Source organism: Clupea harengus, chromosome 20 (genome assembly GCF_900700415.2).
Source record: "Clupea harengus chromosome 20, Ch_v2.0.2, whole genome shotgun sequence".
Taxonomy (NCBI): Eukaryota; Metazoa; Chordata; class Actinopteri; order Clupeiformes; family Clupeidae; genus Clupea; species Clupea harengus.
The window spans coordinates 17,715,708-17,735,599 of record NC_045171.1 but is presented as its reverse complement, the minus strand read 5'-3'; the positions used below and the strand labels follow the sequence as shown (position 1 = coordinate 17,735,599).

Below are 19,892 nucleotides of genomic sequence, written 5' to 3'. Positions count from 1 at the left end.
GAACACAAAAGACTTAAGACACGCGCTGTGAAATGGCTATTGTGCGGTCCGTTGGCATGCAGTAGACACATTTTGCATTTAGATGACACGTTATCAGACTACGAGCCAACTGGCAAGAATGTTTAAACTTTTGTGGTCATGATACTGACCGGAGAAAGAATGCCATACTTACTTGGGATTTTGTGTGCTCCAAATGATTGTTTCCAGGGATTTGGCTAATGGCAGCGCGAATCTGCATATGACAATACAAATCCAAAGGTAATATTTCCAACATCCGAGTCCAGCCATTCTCATCATATCGCGGTACAGTTTTTCAAAGCGGCTGTATGTCTGTTTGATAATCGGTTTCGGCTGGTGAAGTCTATGGCTTTTCAATCGGGAGCATGTGCGACCGATATCGGATACATAATCTTTTGTCCAGTTACATGCAGACTTTGTATTGGAAAGCTTGTCCTTGGCTGAAATGCAAAAACGGTAGATTTGCCGTATATGAAGTGTAACTCGTCGTGATGTGGAGACGAGACGAAACACTACACGGTCTTGGGTTGGACGCAGGCTTCGTAATCCCAGTGAACCTGTAGCTTCAAAACGAGTTCATTTCGCCAAGTTCTGTCAATTGTCTGTGTCGGCTGGTCAGTCTGGAAACGGTGCGCTTCGGGAACAGGTATTGCAGGTCTCGGATTTACAAACTCAAATTCCTTTTGGAGACAACGTGTCCAATTAGCCTAAAATAAATCCTTTTACTTTACCTGTCGCTGCATTTCGCCAGTCCTGACAAACAGCCATCCACGCAACTCCACCAGATTCATTTTACGCATGAAACGAATGAAAGTGCATGATCAATGTAGGATACGGTCATTCTACGCAGACGTCAATCACCCTTATCTTGTTTGGTTTCCTATGGGTAATATCCAACAGAGTACGCTTTCAAAAATAGTTATTCTCCGCGGTCATCTCTGTCTCACCATGTGTCCGGTGCAAATAGTGTATTCCCAGGGAGCGGGCGATGACCACAGGTTCGGTCTCAGATGTTGATGGGGTTGTCTGCAACTTCCATTAGCCGGCAGGAGGTGCGGAGGAGGAGGAGAGAAAAAAAGTACTCGCGATCCGGCTTAAGCTAGGCTATGTGCTTGTTCTTCTGCCCTTGCTCTCCCAGCGATCCCAGAGCGAGAGCATTAACTGGGATCTCACAGAGATTGCGCCACTCCTCGCATAGGGCTGCTGCTGTAATCTGATGCTCGGGCAGGGGACAAGCCTACATATCAGCCTGCGACCAATCATCAGCCGCTAGGTGACTTGGGGCTCATACAGGATACTTCAGTGCAGATCGGATGCACACATAGTCCTCAGATGTTCTCTATATACGTCGTGTGAGTTAGGATAGAAATAATAATTATTTAGATTTCCAGTGTCATTTGTAATCTAATTGATGAGGTGTGGGCTATATGCACTGTTTAGACTACACATTTGGGAAATTGTATTACAGTTATTTTTACGCCTCTGTATATTATATGTGTATACTAAAATACACGGACAACAGCACCGTTATAACTGTGATGACAAACACAATGACTACCTTAAATGGATATTATAGCTCTTTAGCTCGTACACTTTTGTACATGTCGCCCCCTACCGGTACCTTGGTTCGTACGTAACCACCAGAGAGGTGTTAGATAGTAAAAGTGAGAGCTTCTGTTTCGAAGTTCAAAAGGAAATACATGATCAGAGATCCTCTCTCCCTTGCGCAATGCAGATGTTATCTAATCAAATGATGTCATGTAACAAGGTTGTTGGAGAATATTCGTTTATTTTATGGTTTTTAATTTGCTTGTCTACTGTTTTCTGTGCTCAGTCTTTCCTCTATCATTGTGCATGTCTGCCTCTCTCTCTCTCTCTCTCTCTTGTTCTCTCTCTCTCTCTCTCTCTCTTTCTGCCTTTCTGTGTGTGTGAGAGAGTTAGTTCTTCACCTTTTCTCTCTCTCTTTCTCTCTTTCATACACACACACACTCACAAACACAAATAAATAGAGAGAGACGGAGAGTTAGGCTTTTCAAGCAGACACAGATCCTTAGCCAGGATCCTCCGAAGTCCTCCTCTGTGGCCAAGAAGTACCACCCAAGCATGAAGAGGGATTAGGGGGGACACAGCACAGAGCAGATGGAGACAGATGCATCCACCAAAGTCCCCCCAAAAACACAACACCGGGTCCATGACCACCTCAGGGGTAGCCAGTGTCTCAGACTACAGCTACCGTATCCTGTGATATAACACACACCCCATGTGTGACTATAACACCGCGGAACGGCTCACCATTAGTCGGTGAAGCAGAAACGTGTTAAAAGTTACAGATGAAGAGGTGAAGTGGTTGAATGTGCATACGCAACTGGTGGATTATCGTTGTTGCTATTGTCCTGGCACTGGTGGTGGTGGTGGTAGTGATACTACACCTCTCTTGAGGAAGACAGCCTTTTTGGCCAGTTTTAGTCAGGATGGCAACAGATGACTGGGATCGTAGGTGCCAAGAATCTGAATCAGCAGCCTTGCCCCCCCCCCCCAAAACAAACACACACTCCTGACCCCCCCCCCCCCCCCCCCTTGCCATAGTGAGGCACCAGGAGGTGGGGTTGGGGAGGGGTTGTGGGGGAGAATGCAAGCCCTGTTGTCATAGAGATGGCAAACATTGGGCTCCTGCAGAGGAAGAGAGTTTGCTGAATCCCCGTAGAGAGGCAGTAGAGACACCTGATATGCCCCTCCTTCGGGGAAAGGAAGGCATGGTGTGTGTGTGTGTGTGGTGGGTGATCAGCTCACACACACACTTATAGGTTTCACAGCTGTGCCAAATGAACAGTGTGCTGGCAAGGGCTGGAAGAAGAGAGGAGGGGAAAGGAGAGAAGACGAGGCGAGCAGGTGACCAGTGGAGGGGCAGAGTCCTGCTGCTTTCTCTGCTCATTCTGCCACCGATGCTCAATCAACTGATGGGTGGAAAAAAACAGCCCTCAGAGACAGGGGCTCAGCTTCAAAGCGCCTCCCCCTCATAACGACACAAACAACAGGAGGGCATGTTTAATGTGGCGTTGATCTTAGAAGGCCCCACACATTCGTTGAACTTTTGACTCATTGATGTGGTCTTGCTGCGTTTCCATATTTCTTTTTTTCTTGTTTTTTCACAGGTGCAAAAAACATGTTTTTGTCATAAATAGACCATTGTTTGTTGAGAAAGACAGCTTAATAATGTAGGAAAGACAAAAAAAGCTATGCTTGTCTTTGTTCTCCTACAGCTTCTTCACCTTGGCTCTTCTGACTCAGGACTGCGGCTCTTTGAAGAAGTGGTGATTCTCTGACACAATGTCGTTATATCTCTGTTTACTCACTTCTTTCCAGCCTGTCTACCAGTACTCCCTTTGATGTATTCCTCAGTAACAAACATAGGAGGACTTACTGCATAAAAGTACGGAAAGTGGTCCCCTTGATTATGCCTCAGTGGTTTAGCTGGCACTAGAGGCTGGTATATATAAGGTTATTGCCTTGGGTTGCTGATCTGGCATAACATGCCCATCAGAGCTGCCTCTGCCCTGCCAGCACTGCCAAGCCTCAAACCGAGGAGCATTACTGTTGGCACCTTTATTATGGTGTGATTCGATCGCGCAGGACTTCTCCTCGGGGGGTCTGAGGTGACTCTTGGGGTATGCATCCCCGTCGCCATAGCTCCTCCTCAATCCTCATTAAGGCGGCAGAGTGATATTCAGCAACCGGGGGGGGTGGTAGGGGGGGTGGGCATGGGGGTGGATTGATTTAGCGCTGGTATAATTTGCCTGGAAAGTGATATGGTGGATGAAGGGGGGGGTGGGTGGGTGTTGGGAGGGGATCACTTATCGCTAAATGAGAAGAAGCCGATGAGGCAGACGAGAGAGAGAAGGAGGCCTTGTCAGCGTTAGGGCTGTTGACACTCTTCCAGGCCTGACACACTCCTCAGCAATATCACTAGCATTACACACACTGAGCCACTGCACAGAGGACATGGGTACCTTGGCATTTGCGTATTCAAATATCGGCAATATGTGAGGCACTTCCACTTGTGGCATTTGTGCCAGTTGTAGAAGCCCATCGCCTACCTTCCAGACGGAGAGCTCGGAATTAGAGTCAGGCAAACACAGCAAGTTCATAAATTCAAATCAGAGGGTTATGAATCATGGGGTGTTTTGAATGCCAGCGGGGCGGTGAACCACATGGTTTAGGTTAGGGGGGGAACACAGACCATCTCTCCCATTGTGTGAGAAACTGCACATTGTTTTGGCGCATATGTCACAGGCAATACATAATGAAGAAAACATTTATTGACCGTCGCTTCACAAAAGGACCCTTCACACAATCACACAGGCATTGTGAGCATTGTGAAATTGTTGTCATGGGACATGTTTGTCAGTGGAAAAATACATTTTTCTCTCACAATAGGGATTTATCCCTGTGTGTCACCATTTAATGCAATTTCTTGTAATGGAGGCTAAAAGGATCATTTAAGGCATTGACATACATCTGTGTCTTGTTTCTGGAATTGTAGTGCATACTTGCTAGTGCATACTTATTGTAACAACCCCCAAAAAGCAGCTGTAGAACAGACCTGGGCCTAATCTGGCATGGTTCTGATAAATACACGCCGGCTCAAGACTAGACCTGTCCTAAAATTATCTGCTGGGTCAGTAAGGTCAATAAGAATGTGTTTGAAAGGTGTTGTATGGGTCACTTCTTTGTTCAGTCTATGTATTGAAAACAAAAACGTACACAGATACCGTAGCCAGAGACTCATCTTTTTCACTTTTTATGCAAAGTATTCTCTGCAAATAACAAATCATAAAGATTTCATCTTAATCATAGGGTGGTTCCACTGAGTTTAGAGAATAGGTCTACAAAGTTAAAGGAGCATTATGGAGAGCCGGTCTTAATGTAGCGAATTGACTACCTAAGAAGCATGCAAAAACCTGGCAAACACCCCCAACAGCCCAGTTGGCACTGTTAAAAGCTTGCCAACATGCTAACTGGTCTGTTTTGCTGATATTGTTGGTGATATCATGCTGTGAAGGCTTTTCTTACATTTTCACAGCATTTTCCGTATCTGAATTCGGAACTACATGGCACATAGCCTGGATGGCTAGTGGTAACGACAGGTGTGTATATCTGTCCTTCACATGACCTTATACCATCCATATTAATTTGAAGATCACAACAAAAGTAGTTGCTTATAATAACATACCTCAAAAAGTGGCAAATTGTTTCACAGTGCTGCCTTGAGTTTTGGGTATGTATTTAATCAAGAAACCGTTTTGATCTCTACCATCACTGCTTCCAGAACAGCTTTGTAATTCACCCAAGGACATCTCAGTGATTTAAGAGGAAGGGACGTCTATGATGGGCTGGGAAAATCATAATCAGGAGCTTTCAAACCCAGATCAAATACCAGGAAGCTTATTTAAGCTATTTCAATAGCTTTTAGACAAAAAACCCAATTTGTTCCTCCTGGCTTCAAGGACACTGATCCTAAATGTTAGGGCCCAGATGGTTATTATCTATGCCAGTTTTACCCCAGACTCCAGCCAGGTTGTCAGTGAGGTGGCTCAAAACAGCTTAACATTGCATTAAGTCAGTTAGTCCAGGGTGAGGAAATTGTTTGCGCATCGAACATCCAACATCCAACATATAAGACTGTGCTAAGATTCTCAAGGTGCCTGTAAGCTCTAACTGCAAAAGAGTAGCACATCTGTGACTCTGAAGTACAAATGCTGAAATGACAAAAGATGTGGACACAGAAGTCCTAGTTAATACATTTATGAGGCACAGGCAGGCCAAGTTGAATAGCTATTAATATGCATGTGCCCCGACAATGTCCTTGAGACACTGGGTCCTGGAATCTGCCATGATGGGCGACGAGGCTCGGCAAACGTTGAAACAATGACATCACGCTTTGACAATGTTTCCTCTCAACAAATAAGCGGTTGCGCCAGTACCACGGCCGGGACAGCATGCCATATTAACGCATTCTCCTTCCACAGCAAAGGGACAGCATGCCATATTAACGCATTCTCCGTCCACAGCAAACCTAAAATTGAATTTGAAGTCCAGGGCTGACCAAACAATCCCCAGAGTTTCTAAACGTTTTGGTTTGGTGTAACTGTCAGGGATAGAGTTTGAAATATGGCCCTCTGTGTGGACTGTGTTACATTTTTGGCGTCCGCGGTAATGCAAGTCATTGTCCAAAGCAGAGGCATGTGGTTGATGAATGAGCATGAGGAAGGATCTGTGTGAGTGTTTTCAGCACAGATACCAACATAATGGCAAAACCAAGGAAGAGATCCAGGAAAAGAGGAAAACGAGAAAACGAGAGCGAGAGTGCGGATAGTGAGAGAGAGAAAGAGAGCAGAGAGAGAGAGAGAGAGAGAGAGAGAGAGCAGAGAGAGAGAGAGAGCAGAGAGTGGGAGAGAGAAAGAGAGCGGAGAGAGGGAGAGAGAGAGAGCAGAGAGAGCAGAGAGAGAGAGAGAGCCGAGAGAGTGAGTGCAACTAAAGATGTATGAGGGAGAAACAGAGGCTAGACAAACAGAGAGAGAAAGAGAGACAGACAGACAGACAGACAGACAGAGAGAGAGACACACATCACATTACACCCCCATGAAAAGCCACTGGGACCATGCCGGCTCTTTGGAGGTCAAGTGGTTTCAGCCAGACTTATCTGAGAGTGGAGATTAGCCAGGGGGTGAAACACGCATAATGTGTAACTCTGTCATTCCTGCAGGAATCAATACCTCTCATTCAGTCACTCATTACCCGCTTAGGATACCCCAGTAATGCAAACAATTGGTGTCCTGGGAGGCAGGCAAGGCCAATTTGAATTTAACTAAAGTGATTAGTAGTTAATAGAAACTACAACTGGGACTGCTATGCCCATGTCTTCGCTAATGTAGAGAGTAATTGAAAAGCAACGGAGCCTTAATATTCATTTCAGGTTTTAAGTTCCAAGTTTCTCTCTATGTGTATGATTGTATGCTATCACGTTATTATTGATATGTGTCTTTTAGAATCTTATTTCATTGCGATTTTAAAGCTGGAGGCTAAGTTTGCATCAGCAGTTTACTGTGTTATTTCCTCTGCACAGAACACTAGATAACACTCCAGACGTCTCTCTCTCTCTCTCTCAGCCTGATTCATGACAACGTCAGGAAGTGTTGACAATCTTTACGGACCCAGAAAACAATCTTGTCGCAACCCTCCTGACACACAGATGACCTGTCTTCCACGCCTGTGAATCATTGATCCCTGCGTTGATTTACTGCGTCTGTCTTATTTCAAAAGAAAAAAGAAACGAAAAACAAAATCAACCCAACATATTTAAGACATTTCACCTCACCACACCAAAGGACGCTCTATGGCATATTAAACTGCTCTGAGTTACTCATAGAGCTCAGACAATAACGACAAAGTCTGGATTGTGGGAACAAGGGAGAGAAAGAGAGAGAGAGAGAGAGAGAGAGAGAGGAGAATGGATTGGTTTGCGGTTGGCGCTCCACTGGGAAGTGTTCTTGTGCTCATTACAACTTCACATGATCCCAATCCAAAAAAATCCCAACGTGATCCCAATCCCCCAAAAAATGTTTAGTCTGTTTGCACATCTAATGGGAAGGGGAGACGGGTTAGTAGGTTAGGGCGATGACCATAAGGACACCAGCCCATACTAATGGCATTACTAGCGTTTGTTAGCGTGGCCCCGATTCTTTGGAGAACTTGTCTGTCAAACATTAGGTCAAACACAGCTTTGAGATGGGGAGGGGAAACTACGCCGATTTGGGGGTGTAGGCGCTGCCTCCTGAAGCTGGGGTGGGTTGATTGGTATTGTGGGGATGCAGTGGGGCTGGGATGGGGGGTGGTATTGGGGTAAAAGAATGCCCAAGCAAAGGGGATTAGGGGACGACAAAAGCTGGTGCCTTAATCCACTTTAATTAAGGCGCCCCCGTTGCATGCGTGAGTGGCAGGAGCCGGGCAGAAGTGTCTCCTTTCTCCTCGCCTCTGCCTGCTCTCAGCGCCAATGCTAATGCTGCACACACTTAAGGAGAAGTGGCCCCCTGCTCCTGCACCAACCTAAAGATGGGAATGGACCTTTTTCTTCTTCTTCGTCTCGTTCTTCTGCTTCTATTTCTCTCTTTTAAGGGGAAGGGGGGGGGGGGTTGTCTGCAACTGCTTGCTGGAGGAGACAAAAGTAGAGAATGGAGACTTCAAAGCAGCTGTATGAAAGGGCTTTCTCTGTGATGGGAGAGAACCCCTCCACCACACACACACACACACACTCACACACACACACACACACACACACACACACACTAACCTCCTCAGCACTTTCATGTGGCTCTCCCCTCTCCTGTTTGCTGGCCACTGTGTCCCTGCTGTGTTTTTGTGGGATCTGAAAGGGTGGCATCAAATTACATATGCATTTCTGATATAATTAGTGCGAGTCGGGGGAGTCTAAATCACATCTCAACCCCACCATCACCACACACACACACACACACACACACACACACACACACACACACACACACACACACACACACACACACTCCCTTCCTCACTCTTCTGTTTAGTGCCTCTATGCTTTAATAGGGGCAGAGTATGGTCTGTTGTATTCAACCTTTCTTCTCCGCCGCTGTTCTGTATTTCGAGGTCCAGTCGTGGAGTTTGCAGTGGGAAGCGGTGAGGGACGAAGCGAATGTAAAGTTCAATTTGTGGTCAGCGAGTCACAGCAGTTATGGTAGGATGTCACGGTGATGCATCACTCTGTGAGGGCTTCATGGGATCCATGTGTGGAACTGCAGAGGCGGAAGCCCAGTTTATGATAAGAGGAAAATCAAGGTACGCACAGTGGACCATTGTTCATTCTAAAGGAAACTTCACTCAGTATGACTGGAAAACATGATAAAAAAAGAGTGGGGGAGTGAGACAAAATGAGACAAGACAGCAAATGTGTGTGTGTGTGTGTGTGTGTGTGTGTGTGTGTGTGTGTGTGTGTGTGTGTGTGTGTGTGTGTGTGTGTGTGTGTGTGTGTGTGTGTGTACGTTTTCATGTGTGTGTACTGGCGAGACACGCACAGAGAGCGAGCGAGAGAGAGATCGTGACTCCCTGCTTTGCATGTCTGAAGACCTTTCAAAACAGCTGTCTCCATCGGGCTGGATGTCTCTGTTCTCGCTTCCTGCAGTCCCCACATGCGGCGCCCAAAGGCTTCCCTTCCCATCCTGCCTCGCTCCGGGACTGCGCTTTCTACCCGGGGGCCGCAGCCTCATTTGCTTTCATTCTCCGCTTTCCCCCCGTGTTCAATGTGGTCCTTTGTTTTATGGCTTCTCCTTCCAAAATGCACACATCTTTGACGCACAAATCTTAAAGGAGGCCCTCTGCTGCTATCGCTAGCAGGAACACGGCCCCAAGGCTAGCCTGTATGGGAGACCATTACGGGAGTGTAGCAGTAGTTCAGGCGCTGTGACAGCTTTAGAACGGACCTGTGCTAACCTTGGTGAGTCGCGCTGAGAGTACGCTGGCCGGCTCCTATGGTCATGGAGGGGGTGTTAATGACTGTTTGTCTGGCACCACCTAGGCCATATTTTTTAAGTAGTGTGACTGTAAAGAATGCCTCCAACTTGGCCCTCTGGAACAAATCAAGGGCTGTGTTTTTCACACACACACACACACACACACACACACACACACACACACACACACACACACACACACACACACACACACACACACACACACACAATCGCATATGCTCACATACACACACACACACACATTCTCTCTCTCTCTCTCTCTCTCTCTCTCAGACATACACAGACCCTCATATATACTCCTTCTCTTTCACTTCACACACACACACACACATACACACACAGAAACACACACACACACACACACACACACACACACAACAGCTCAAGCTTTCTTTTGGGTATACACCCCACAAAACACCAATGCAAGCCAGGCGGTGACATTACCACAGTCAGGAAGAGACTCCCACAGAGAGGCAGTTGTAGAAAAATTCCTTGAATGCTGCCCTGGATTCTTCTGGCCTAATTGGGTTGCTACTCGCGTAGGCAAGCTTTTCCACCCCGCTGTTAGACAAAAATATTTTACAATTAAACAATTCCTTTTTTTTCCACGTCTTGTTCTTTGAATATGTGTGCTCAAGCTAAGGAAAATAATCATTTGAAATGAGGTAGAACACTACAGGATGTAGCTTTTGCATCCACCCGGTTTACACTCTCATTCTTTACTTTTTGCTTTTTGCTTTTTTTTATGGTGGGGGAACGTCTTAGAACAATAAATCTTTGGTGGTAAGGCCCATATTTCAGGAGAGGAGGGCCATATTTTATCATCTCTGGCCCTGGCCTGGGTCTTATTGTGAGTGAGGAGAAGAAGGAGAAGGAGGAGGAGGAGAGGGCTAAAAAAAAAAATCAAAGGTGCTTCTAGTAAAGGTCAGGGCTCTTCTGAAGACAAGTGGGTGTGATTAGGAGAGGCGCGCTGAGCCCAGGACCGGCCCGATGAGGCCTGGCGAGGGCCCAGAGCGAGCAGCGTGGTGTGGCTGACCCCTCTGCCTCTTCTTCCCCTCCTCTCCTCTCCTGTCCTCTCCTGTGAAGGCTCAGTTACCAGCCATAAGCCCCGGGATTAAAACGTCACTAGTGCTGACAGTGTTTGTGAAAGCTCTCAGGTGACACCACGGCCAGATAGCGAGAGAAGGGGAAAAAAAAGAAGAAGAAGAAGCAGCAGCTAGCCGGCCCCCACCCCCACCCCAAAAAAAAGCAAGTGTCACTAAGCCTGTTTACACTAGGCATTAAAAAAAGAAGACGACTACATGAAGGGGAACGAGTGACATGAAGTTTGGATGAGAGAAAGAAATAAGGAGAGCAAAAGGAGAAATGACGGCGCGCTGCAGACAGACGGACACTCGAAGACGGGAGATAATCTTAACACAGATGATGGAGGAGGAGACGGCAAGGCAAGTTTATTTATATAGTGCAATCCAGACATATCGGTAATTCGAAGCACTTTAAAAAAACGAGCGGATAAAAGAACATATAAAAAGTACATTAACACAGCTAAAAGAATTGTTTTTATTAAAAAGATAAGAGTGTATTACAAAATCAGTTAACAAAAAGCATCTGAGAAGGAGACAGATGGACGCTCACTGCCCAAAGACGGAGATAACCTTAACACAGATGATGTGAGGATGGAGGAGAAGGTGAAGGTTTGTGTTTCTAGGAGCCCGGAGACCTCGCCCGCGTCTCAGAGGGATTTGCAGGCCGAGCTGGCGGAGCCTGCTGATTGACCGCAGTTTAGTGTTACTGCCCGGCCACTGTCGTCCTGCCTCGCAGGGGCTGTAATTAAAGACAGATAATGACTTCATTACACGTGTGGTATAGGCCTAATCTGATCAAGAGAATTTGCTTAATGACATGTCGCTGACTTTTTTCTGAATCACCACCTACCCCCTCCCCCCAAATTCTTCAGGAGACACGGAGCTTCCCAGCTATCTCTGTATTTACAACGTCCAACTTTCAGCTTTCAGTGAATCTAGTCTAGTGCTGACAAATGTGTTTTGTGTTTTAATAGGGAACTCTTTTGTCATGAAGATTCACTGCAGGCATGATAGAATTACTATGTAAAATACGTAAGTGTATTGGTCAAATATTAATAAATCTATCTTCTGCATAAGAATTTGCAACATTTCAGGAACTCCCACACTTTATAAAACTGACTAATGGCAAATAGTTGAGTCTCGTGCTAGTTGAGGCATCCAGATTACCGTCTCAACGTTCAGGTCATACTCAATATTTTCACTCCCACTTTAAAACAAGGCAGCATGCCGTAAATTCCCTCCCATCTCCGGCTGCGGTTAGTAAGCCTCTCCACCCCTCCCCAACCCCATCACCGCCGATGCCCTGGACGGACGCATCAAAGGCCCCCACCAATTACTCCCATGCTCAGCTCTGGGGCATAAATCTCCCCTTATCTCTTCCCCCGGACCTGCAGAATTTTCTAAATATCAGTTTTATCTTCCGATGCAGCCACTAAGAGGAGAACAAAGCAGGGCAGAGGGGCATAAATAAAGCCAGGAGGAGAAGGCAATCCAGAGATTTACGCCGCCTGGAGGGATTTGGACTCATCCCTCCATCACCCTAGTCCAGAGCAGAACCTGCCCCCAAGCCCATCAATATGTCCCTGGCCCAGCCCGGGTCAGAGCCGAGATGCAGCGGTAAACTCCTGGAATGAACCTCGCCGGATGAGTTACGGAGTCGGGTTTGACACAGGGCCAGAGGTGAGATCGACCCCACTGCTCTCATCTCTCCCGGGCCTCCTTCTTTAATGAATTCCCGAGAGGAAGAGTATGGAAAGGAAATTCCCAAAAGGAAAAACAGGTTACGTAAGTAAGTAGGCAGTGGCAGTTTTGCTGAATGCCTATATCGTTGTGCTTTACTCTTCCTCTGAAGGTTTAAATTAATTTGAAGTTCATTTAATATGGGGTGTCTTTCTTTGCCACTGAAAGAGCTTGTTGTGGAATAACATCTTCATACAGAAATGTGCAGTCTCACCATGGCAGACCATACCTGAATATTTTGTATGTATCATTTTATATATATACAAACACACGCACACACAACACAATAATATTATGTGTATATAGATATATATACCACATAAAGAAAGCCTTAGGTAAGATGTTATAATATCCACTGACTGCTTTACTTCCAGAAATTTGGGGGTGAACTGTTCAGGTTCAGACTCCACAAAAATAGACTGCTCACAGGGCAGGCCTGGTATTTATTGATGTGTCCACTCTGGTATTTTCACCTGGCTGAATAAACAGACCAGACGGAAGTCCCCCAAAAAAAAGATCACTCTATTTTAAAGGCAGACGTTTATTGCCTTCAAACTCTGCCTGAACCAACAGCTTGGAGCGTCATGCTGCCAACGAGCTCTTTGTTACCAGCTGCTCAACCCTTCAACATACACAGACAAGCAAACTAACATACACACACACACACACACACACACACACAAACTCACACACAAACTCTCTTTACATTTTCATTTTTTTCATCCATCGTAAATTGTAAATACCAAATGTTCAGTACATTTTATGATATAAAAGCAATGACCAACTGGATGAAGAGAGACGTGCCTTGAGAGACAGAGAGATTGCTTCCTTGCTTTAATATCATAAAATGTAATTAATAAAATAGTATCAGCTAATTGCACAATGAATGGTCTCAAGAAGAAAACACACAAGAACAACAACTCTCCGTCTCTCTCTCTCCCTCCTCTCGTCTCTCTCTTTCTCTCTCTCTCTCCCTCCTCTTGTCTCTCTCTCTCTCTCTCCCAGAGGTGGGGGTGCATGACCTCCCTTGAGTTCTAAAGCACTGGAGGTGTCTGTGATCCAGTCCATTATTGGGTTACACTCAAGCACACTCTCTTCTCTTCACACACAGCACCCACCAGCTTCACCTCGAGTAGCAATACCCCAACACACACACACACACACAAACAGAGATACACACACACAGACACACACACACACACACACACACACACACACACATATACACACACACAGAGAGACATACACACATACACACACACACACACAGATACACACACACAGATATATACACAGACAAACACACGCACAAACACACACACACACACACACACAGATATACACACAGACAAACACACACAGAGAGACAAATACACACACTCGCACAGTAACACACAGATCCTTCTCCACCCCCACCTTGCTAAAATCTTATCTGCCTCTCTAATGAGGGGCCCGTGTGGCAGGGTAGGGCAGGAGAGTCCCGGGACTGTCAACAGTGAGCAGGAATGCAAGGACACCACAGGATGTTGCACTGAACCGGGGCCTTTCATATGGAAAGTATGCACGAGCTGATATGCTCCAACACTGAAGGGTTAATGCTCATGTTTCAGATGCCCAGGGCCGAGTTTGGATCACAAACAGTCTTGGGAGGAGTAATAGAGGCATCAGTTACAGTGAACTGTGCATTTCAAACTGTCACTTAATAGAAGTGTTATTAAAAAAGAGAGATAGATGGGTTTGTTGGGGACTAGTTTGGTAGTTACTCTACCAAGTTTCTGTTCAAATATCTAAATCCATCTTAATGTAAGTACGTAACACTTTATTTCACATATATATTCGTTTTCTTGTTCTGTTGAAGTAGTGAGCATTGATTGTCTTACTTTTAGGAAAATAAGATAAAGAACAATCCAATCTCGTAAAATAAAAATAAAAACAGCACATCCTTTTTCACACTCCTATACATTAAACAGACATTGTAGCCCAGTATTTGAGCTGAAGCTCTATACTGCCCTCCGATGGCGTAGTTCCAGCAGGGCCCCAGCTTGCCCACCCCTGAGTCTTCCCCGCCCTGCTCTCCCCTCTCTCTTACTCCGTCCGACCTCAGTCCAGGTGGACAGCGGGGGGGTCAAAAGGGCACAAAGGGGGTCATCCTTGACATGGCCCAGGGGCGCACTCAACCCGCTCCCACCCGTCAGCCCCTGCCGCCCCCCTCCGGAAAACAAAGAGGGGAGATGAATAGAGTGCTAACTAGGAGCAGTGAACGTCTGCAAGCCGGTGGGATGGCCCTCGGCCTCTTCCTCGGCTGTCTGTGGAATGAGGATGTACTGGGGGGGGGCACGACAGGCCTGTCCTGTTTGATCAGCTGAATATGAGACAAGCCTGACGGTCCTGTCGGCCAGCGTTCGGAGACCACCCTACACCCCCCCACCTTCAGACCAGTGTTTAGATGAGGTGGTGATTTAAAACAGTGCCATTTAAGACTTAAAAGACATGTGCAGGGGCTTGGCGCACTCCAACTCGACTCTCTCGACACTCACACTCACCCACAGGGATCTGAGTCGGACTCTTAAGTGGTTCCTTGAAATTCGCTGTCAGGGGGAACAAGATGAATAGCAGATAATGTCCGTATTTAAAATGTCCGATAACATCTAATTAGAGATCAGTCCTATTAGCACAAATGAATTCCGTGCCTCTGGTAAATTCCATTTTATATCTTGGCAGCGATATGCCCAATTACATTTTCCTAAGTCAGACGTCTGATCATGTGCCTTTAGCACCATAAAAGCTGGTATCTCATGACTAGGTCTCTGTGGCTGCGCGTCTGACTGGAAGACACTCCGATGCTAATCTAATATTGTGTCAGCTGTATACAAGGCTGTTCAATGTTGTTTACCACAGAGAGCCTGTGTACCCAGACAAGATAACCATAGAGGTGTGTGAGTGTGTGCGTGTGTGTGTGTGAGAGAGAGAGCGAGAGAGAATGAGTGAGTGTGTGTGTGTGTGTGTGTGTGTGTGTGTGTGTGTGGTTGTGAGAGAGAGAGAAAGAGAGAGAGTGTGTGTGTGTGTGTGTGTGTGTGTGTGTGTGTGTGTGTGTGTGTGTGTGTGTGCGTGCGAGTGCATGTGTGTACCCGCACAAGTGTGAGTGTAAAAGGACAGCTGTGAGAGACGGATAAAGGTGAAAGAGGGGTCAGATTGTTTTTTCAGTCTCTCTGTTTCTCTCTGTGTGTGCATGCATATGTATGTGTGTGTGTGTGTGTGTGTGTGTGTGTGTGTGTGTGTGTGTGTGTACCATCCCTGGGTGGCTTTTCAAGACACTAATCAACAGAGCTGGGACTGTTAGGTATTCATGACTATCCTAGCGAGAGGGTGAGACTAAGGCTTAAGACTGACTGTGCTGGGTTTGACAGGAAAGTTACAAAATCAGTTTTCTATTTGTCAGCTTCAGTGAACATGGATGACATTCTCAATCAGCTACAATCCATTACGGTCAGGCCGACATTTCCCATCAGAAAGGGTACAAACGTTCCATGTCCACATAGTTTTTCCCCAGACAATTTCCATGAAGAACTATGGCCACGGCATTCATATCAGCGCAATTGATTTTCACAATAAAAGCATCCTGCATTGCCACTAAAGTCAGCTGATCATAACGAACATCGTACTGAGAGCTTCACCAGCACAACACCACGTGCTGTTTGTCATCTTTTCAAACCCCCCCATGTATGTGTTACACAAACAGGCCGCCAAGGGGGTAAACTCCGCTCCTCGCATTCCCTGTAAAAGCAACACCCGCTGATGTGTTTGCATTCTATTCAGACGTGCAGCTTTGCTGAGGCGCACTGGCACCACGACTTCCCTCCAGACCCCGATGCTGTCATTTGCACTCCTGTAATGTAAATCAGTGGCAGCTCTGTCATGTAAATGGAACTTTTCAAAGTTTGTGATTACTGATTCGCCCCAAAAAGGTTTGCAGGGAGGGAGGCCTATGGCTGGCTTAAATCCCACTGTGTGTGTCAGTGGGAAGCCTGTTAACTTTGGGTTTTGAATTCATGGATTTTCTCCTGTAAAGATGATTGTTTGTGTGTGTTTGTGTGTGAGAGAGAAAGCGAGAGAGGGGGGCAGAGATTGACAAAGCTCTTTCAAAAAAAAGATTTTTTTTACAGCTTGTTTTATGACTAGTTTTAAAACATGTTGAAATAGGCCATATTATTCTGCATGCCTCCAATAAAGCTGGTAACACATTACTGTTTAATGGTGTAACTGCCAAATACATTTAACCAAGGGCCTTTCTTTGTGTATATGACGACTGCAGGTTAATGAGAAGGAAATTACATTGAGTTTATATATGAAACTAGCTGATCTCAATGTCAGCAAATAGGAAAGATTCAAATAAAGCAATATTGTAGTTCAATAGGAAATGGGCAGAATATTTGGCAGATACATGGTTTTTCGGTCTGAGATGTTGAAAGATTTCGTGTACATGGATATTCAGGCCCAGTTTCTGTAAGCAGTTCCACACCATGTAGCTCGCACATGGAGTCTCTTTGAAGCATATCTTCAAGGCTACCTTGACCAGAGAACGACTCTCAGTACCCTCAGTACCCTCGACTCACATGTGCTCCTCGTGTGTCTCTGAGATATAAATAATAATGGATTTTCTAACTGCTCTGTATGTGGTCCCTGCAACTACCATCTGCTTTTTGTGTTTGTGTCCATGAAATCTGAGCAACGCTGAATAAACTCTCTCAAGGCTAGCCTGGCACAGCCTAGATGCTATCGTTATGAGTCTTGAAATGTTCCATAGAGAGCAGCTTGTTTGACTGCATTTTCCATAGAGTGGATGGGTTGAGGTGATGACAAAAGAGGAAACGCCTTTATTTGAACTCGGACTGAAACAATGTGGCTTCTGTTGAGGAGGTCAGCAGAGAGGCTTTGTGTTTGTACCTGTTTTTATCTGAGGTTAGGTATAATTTCATGGGGGTCACAAAGGCCTTTCTTGAGAGAAAATTATCTGCCTAGTGTTTTCAATAGGTTATATTTACAATCTATTTATCCTTGTGTTGCAATGTCCTAAATGTTTTCGATATGAGTCACGTTTGATATCATTTTTTTTTAGCGCTGATTAGTACCTAGCCAAATTGGAAACCAATGGAGGATTTCCATGCGGACCCATGTGACAGAAACGAGCGAGCTGGCAGCACTGCTACAAAAAATATCACACCTTCATTCTTTACAGACTGTCAGGCTAGGAATCCTAACAAGATCCAACAACAAAAAATGGACAACAAAAAGAACTATACAAGATAAACAAATAAAACAATGTGTCTATGATGTCCAGAAGCACAAGACTTTATTGCCATCAGGAATGTAGGCCAGGGAGCATGTCTTTGCAGCCAGCTTACAGCCACTCAAGCTCCTCTTTGAAAATGTGCTGAATGCCAAATCTGACAACTGGGGTGGATTCCCGTCACCTGACTCCATCTATTCAAAGTGTCTCCATCTGTCGCTAGAGAGGGCTGTGTGTGAGTGTGTGTGTGTGTGTGTGTGTGTGTGTGTGTGTGTGTGTGTGTGTGGTGGGGTGTGTGTGCGTGTGTGTGTGTGTGGGGTGGGGTGGGGGTAGGGGGGTCTCCTTATCACATACCTGTCCAAACCAGGTCACCCCAGACCAAGGACATCGGATCCAACCTCCTGGACAAACCCACAACGCGTAGCCCACCACCAAAGCCTGAAAGCCCAAATGGCGTTAACCCACATACCTCACTACATTCTTTTATCCAAAGATTTCTATCATCACGACCCTTTTAGAGCACTAATAATACGCAAAACGTATGCTATGGTACACACACACACACACACACACACACACACAGTTCATCATTTGACAGCGGATAGAGTTACTTCTATCCATATCCTCTGACGAATCCTCTTTATATTGGTGCCAATTTGAGCTCTTAAAAAATCAAGTGCAATCATACAGGATTGGACTATGACCCATTTATGGGACGAAAAAAACACTACACTGGCATGAAGAAGCATTCTTCTCACTGCTGAATCAAGTTGCTTTGTGCACACTATCTTTGTGCCATCTTCGGTCTCTGCCTTCATACATTACATGCGTTTGTGACGAGAGGCTATTTGAGACGTGATTTCCAACGTATCCGTGCTGCCATTTCATTTCCAGGTGAAAGTTCACATTAAGAACTTCGATCGAAGCAACGGCATTAGCCCCGTGACCTATACAGACAATCGCTATCTATCCTGATCTCCCAAGGATGACTGCTTGTCAGAGCACTGCGGGCTACAGGTGATGAGACGATGTGGCACACAATAGGACCTGTCAGCACTGAACGCGGATGACGGAAGCTAATCCTCCTCTTTCTGTCACGTTCTGTTTTTCTTCGCTTTTTTTAGGCAACTCTCCAAGCACCTAACCTCCCTTTCTTGGCCACTATCGCACTGTCAATCTAAACTCAGCGTGATGTGTCTGTCTGTGACGACTGGCAAAGTCTGGTCATTTTAGTTCTCCCAGGTTAGGTCTGCCTCTAAATAGGTATAGTATTAATTTTCAGCAGGTTGAACAGTCCAAAGCAACTCTTGCAATCTTGCGTAAAGCTCGGAATGTAATTGATTTCGGTTATCAATATTGTGTCAGTTCAAGAGTTCGCATGTTTAGCCTGGGTGAATTTGTAATCTGCAACCTTTTCAACCCAGCTCGATCGTTTGGGGGCGAAACACAACATGGCCTCGGAGAAAAAATGCCAGTGCTTTCTTTTTTCCCCCTCCTGAACGGTGCCACGCGGAATCCGTCAAACACAGAAAGGTAGTGAATAATTACCCATCTCATCATCGGCTCATGGCTCAAGTCCAGGCCCACGAACGCCAAGAGACTGAAGCGAGCACGTGTTCATAAATGATTAAATGACCCATCTTGCATCCCACGTGGGGCCAGAGTGGATTTTCCTGCAGTGAATCTAATATCAGGATGACCCTGACAATTAACCCGATTCAGAAGTTTTAACTGTGGGCTGGGCTTACTCGTTCTCCCTAAAGCTCGTGTAGAGCCAGCACCAGCACAGCATTTTTGGAATTGGAGAGAATCCCAAAAGAGGGTTTTTTAAAAAGATGGATCCATTGGTGGTGCTGCTTAGCCCTGATATGCCTTGTCATTGCTGGGACTGTGGGTGTGACATTACAATTAGCTGAAGTGTTTCAATCCCTGAACCAATCCTTGCAGTTGGCTGGTGGCTTTCTGGGAGTATGTTTTTAGTTGAGTGCACCACATCAAAGCATACTACCCAGTTTGATATGACACATGTCAAAATCTGTCAGAAAGCAGTCCTCCAAAGGCCAGATAGAGATAGAAGCACAGATAGAGGGTCTTATCCAGATGAAATGCAGATAAAAGGTAAGTGTTACCCTGTCTGAAAAAATAAACAGAAGATTAAAATGACTCACACAAATCCCTGTGTGACAAAAACAAAAACTA

The 19,892-nt window shown here is 45.7% G+C and overlaps 1 protein-coding gene and 1 long non-coding RNA gene across 2 annotated transcripts in view; both read right to left on the bottom strand.

The window, feature by feature from the left end:
• Positions 1–1,257, bottom strand: part of LOC105906219 (ephrin-B1-like) — a 50,294-nt gene extending 49,037 nt beyond the window's left edge. The window contains exon 1 of the mRNA XM_031587347.2: positions 173–1,257. Within this exon, the coding sequence (XP_031443207.1) occupies positions 173–297 (125 nt within the window). The 5' untranslated portion in view covers positions 298–1,257. The remainder of the gene's footprint in view (positions 1–172) is intronic.
• A 9,039-nt stretch (positions 1,258–10,296) lies between these two features.
• On the bottom strand, positions 10,297–19,443 carry LOC122128557. Its single transcript, XR_006151437.1, has 2 exons — positions 19,242–19,443; positions 10,297–11,405 (listed from the first exon to the last, which is right to left on the bottom strand). It is a non-coding gene; the product is annotated as an uncharacterized LOC122128557 (long non-coding RNA).
• Positions 19,444–19,892: the final 449 nt, after the last annotated feature.